At 39.6% G+C, this 2927-nt stretch overlaps 1 protein-coding gene across 1 annotated transcript in view; it reads right to left on the bottom strand.

Moving 5' to 3' along the window:
- Positions 1-381: 381 nt before the first annotated feature.
- Arl8b (ADP ribosylation factor like GTPase 8B) overlaps positions 382-2927 on the bottom strand; it is a 43250-nt gene continuing 40704 nt past the window's right edge. Inside the window, exon 7 of the mRNA XM_031382826.1 lies at positions 382-2407. Coding sequence (XP_031238686.1) covers positions 2358-2407 — 50 coding nt within the window. The 3' untranslated portion in view covers positions 382-2357. The remainder of the gene's footprint in view (positions 2408-2927) is intronic.

Here is a 2927-nt window from a genome sequence, read left to right as displayed (position 1 = left end):
TCTTTACTTGCCCCTACCATTTTAAAATCCTAGATTTGGGGATAGAAAAGAGAGTGTATGGCTCAGTGGCATCAGAGTATCTGGTTAGCATTGGCGAAGATTAGACTCAATCCACAGTACCACCCAGCAAGGGCCGCTACAATGTATAAGTAATAGAATCTCCTCCCAGGAAGAGAGAGAAGGGAGTGGATGATAACCAATTCTGTAGACACTGTAAAAGCTTATTTCTAGTTCATCACACTGACACCTCTGACAGCTGAGGTGACCACCTTCCCAGCACATGGTCTGTGGAGCCTTTTCCATAGTGATTATATTCCCACTCCAGGCCAGAGGTCTGCATCTTTCATCATGATATACATTTTAAGGTAAAATTGTCAATGCGACCCTCAAAATGCAAGTTTATTGAATAAAGCTGAGAGGAGCAGTAAACAGACAAAAAATGCATCCACACCTAAATAAAAAATATTACGTATTTACAAAGTTCAGTAACTGTTAGGTTTTCACATGCAGAGGTTATGCACAGGAAAATGTTGGTAGTAGCTTTTAGATGTCCTGAAATGCTGGAAAGCAATGGAAAAACACATAAACAAATTAAGGTTTCTATAGGTCAATTAACAAAAACCTATGCAGTCCCCGCTTAGTTAACACTCTGGTTCCAATCCCTCCTCTTAGGCACAAGCAAGTTGCCACATTCTTTGAAATGGTTCACAGTGACCATTAGTCATGTTGGGCTACAGGAGCAAAGTTTAAATATCCCTTTATTCAAACCACCCATCCCATTGAGGAAGAGTGAACATGCCTCCATGAATAAGAAGAGAACTTTAAAGCCCAGATTCTCCTCATCAAGAATGTGAATGGAGAAAAGAAGTAGTGTCTGTGCAACACAGTGCAGCTATCTGTACAGAATGTTCTTAAGGCCGTGGCAGTCTATAAATTAAAACGGTACTCAGTAAAAGAACTTCCTATTGATTACACTTGGAGTGCTCAACACATCTGAATATGTACTGTTACATAGTGCTGCTTAACAGAAGAGACAAATCACACACAGTGTGAGCAACACATACGCAGGTGGACTATGAGGTTTATCTACTACATCGGCATGAGTAACAATTTACAAGTCAACCAGTATTAATATGTCCCTTTATGTACGTGGAGATCACTAAGCTACAAAATATGTTCATTGTAAGTTTTTGTACTATCATAGAAGCAAACAATAAACAGCATTGGTTCCTCCGTTCTCTGTGTGGCCGATCATTAAACAACCTGTAGACGTTGCGCATGATTACATTAGATAGAGCAGGCAGGTCTAGAGTTGTCACAATCAATAAGTCTAGTGGCACCAGTGAAAAGAGTGCCAAACCTTACATTGGTAAGAAAAAAATAAGAATTTGTTTATAAGTATCCTTTGTGCTGAAAGTCAACTTCATGACTAGATATAAAAAGTCAGGAGTTAAGGGTATCATGCTACAGCACGGGGTGGGTGACTGGAGACAAAGAAGAGACATGTATTCATATGAAATTAGACATTCTTAAAGGGTTTTATTACATTAGCTGGAATGCTCTAAATTCATGAAAGCTTTTGAAAAAAAAATCTTCAATTCCCAACCCTTTAAAAAAGTGTGTTAAAAGGGGGAAAAAACTAATGATCTGGACAGATACAAAAGAGCATGCTGTAACTCCTCCCATCTCCCCAAACAGTATCTGGTGACAAAGGAGTTTCAGAAAGCAGGATGTTTTTAAAATTCACCAGGTAGGAAATCTCCAGTGTAAGGAACCCACTGTTCTGACCTGGTACGTCTGTTAACTCTTGGCAGACCAATTATTCCTACAGTGTTAAGTCTACATTTCACATGCATGTGTGAGATGGGATAAACAGTATGTCCGTATCCCACATACGTCAGGCTTAAAGTTTTTCTAAATACTGTGTGTGACACTAGGAATTCCATGCTGCATCAAGTCATTACCAGCAGAAGCTACTGGACTCTGTAATGAAATAGGTAGACATTTACTGAAAACCAATACAAAAATCTGGCCCAGAAAGACCAGAATGATAATATGCAATTTTCTTAATTAAGATGGTCAAAAATGTGAATGTTTTAAATAGAAAGGAAAGAGGCCTCAATACATTAGACATGTGTATGAAGCCTATTAGTGTGTGCTGACTTTTATCATGACAACTCCAGCTGATTTGCTATGAAGGATAGGAATACACATCTTCAGCAGTGCACATGAGAAATAAACTCTGAAAAAGGCAATTTCTTGGGTTTAGGAAGGACCATGTTCTGGGAAGTACTTCAGAGGAACAACAGTAGTTCTAGGATGATAGCCAAGAAGGACTGGAAGACTCAGAAGGCGTCTCAGCTTCTCCGGGATTTTGAGTGTTGAATAAGCCACTGAAGTGTGATATCTAAAGATGGGGAAAGTGAGAGTTAAGAAGTCAGCATTAGGAAATAAACACATGATACATTAAATGCTCAATGTGCTAGGTCTCTTCTGCATCTGTACTATATTGCCTGAGCTTCAAGCAGGCAATGTGAGAAACTGCCAGATGTTGACCATGAACTTGGTACCTTTATACTTATTGCCCGTCAGATCAGGAACTAATCACAAACTGCCAGGAAGGCAGACAGAAAAGGAACTCTGACCAAGAAACTTGTAATTGTAATACAAGATAAAATAATCACTTGAGCTTTGATGTTACTCAGAGAGACTGGCTTTCAAATGAAACAACAAAAATATGAGGTCTTAGCAGGCATGCCTCACTGTAGAAGACAGGCTGCTAAGATGCAGCTCAGACACAAAGAAAATGGGGTTGCTCACTCTGGAAATCAGTTTGGCGGTTCATCCGGAAATTGGACCTAGTACTACCGGAGGACCCAGCTATACCACTCCTGGGCATATACCCAAAAAATACTGCAACATGTAAC

Source organism: Mastomys coucha, unplaced genomic scaffold (assembly GCF_008632895.1).
Source record: "Mastomys coucha isolate ucsf_1 unplaced genomic scaffold, UCSF_Mcou_1 pScaffold20, whole genome shotgun sequence".
NCBI classification, from domain to species: Eukaryota; Metazoa; Chordata; class Mammalia; order Rodentia; family Muridae; genus Mastomys; species Mastomys coucha.
The sequence above is the reverse complement of the archived record's forward strand: the minus strand, read 5'-3'. Positions and strand labels throughout refer to the sequence as shown.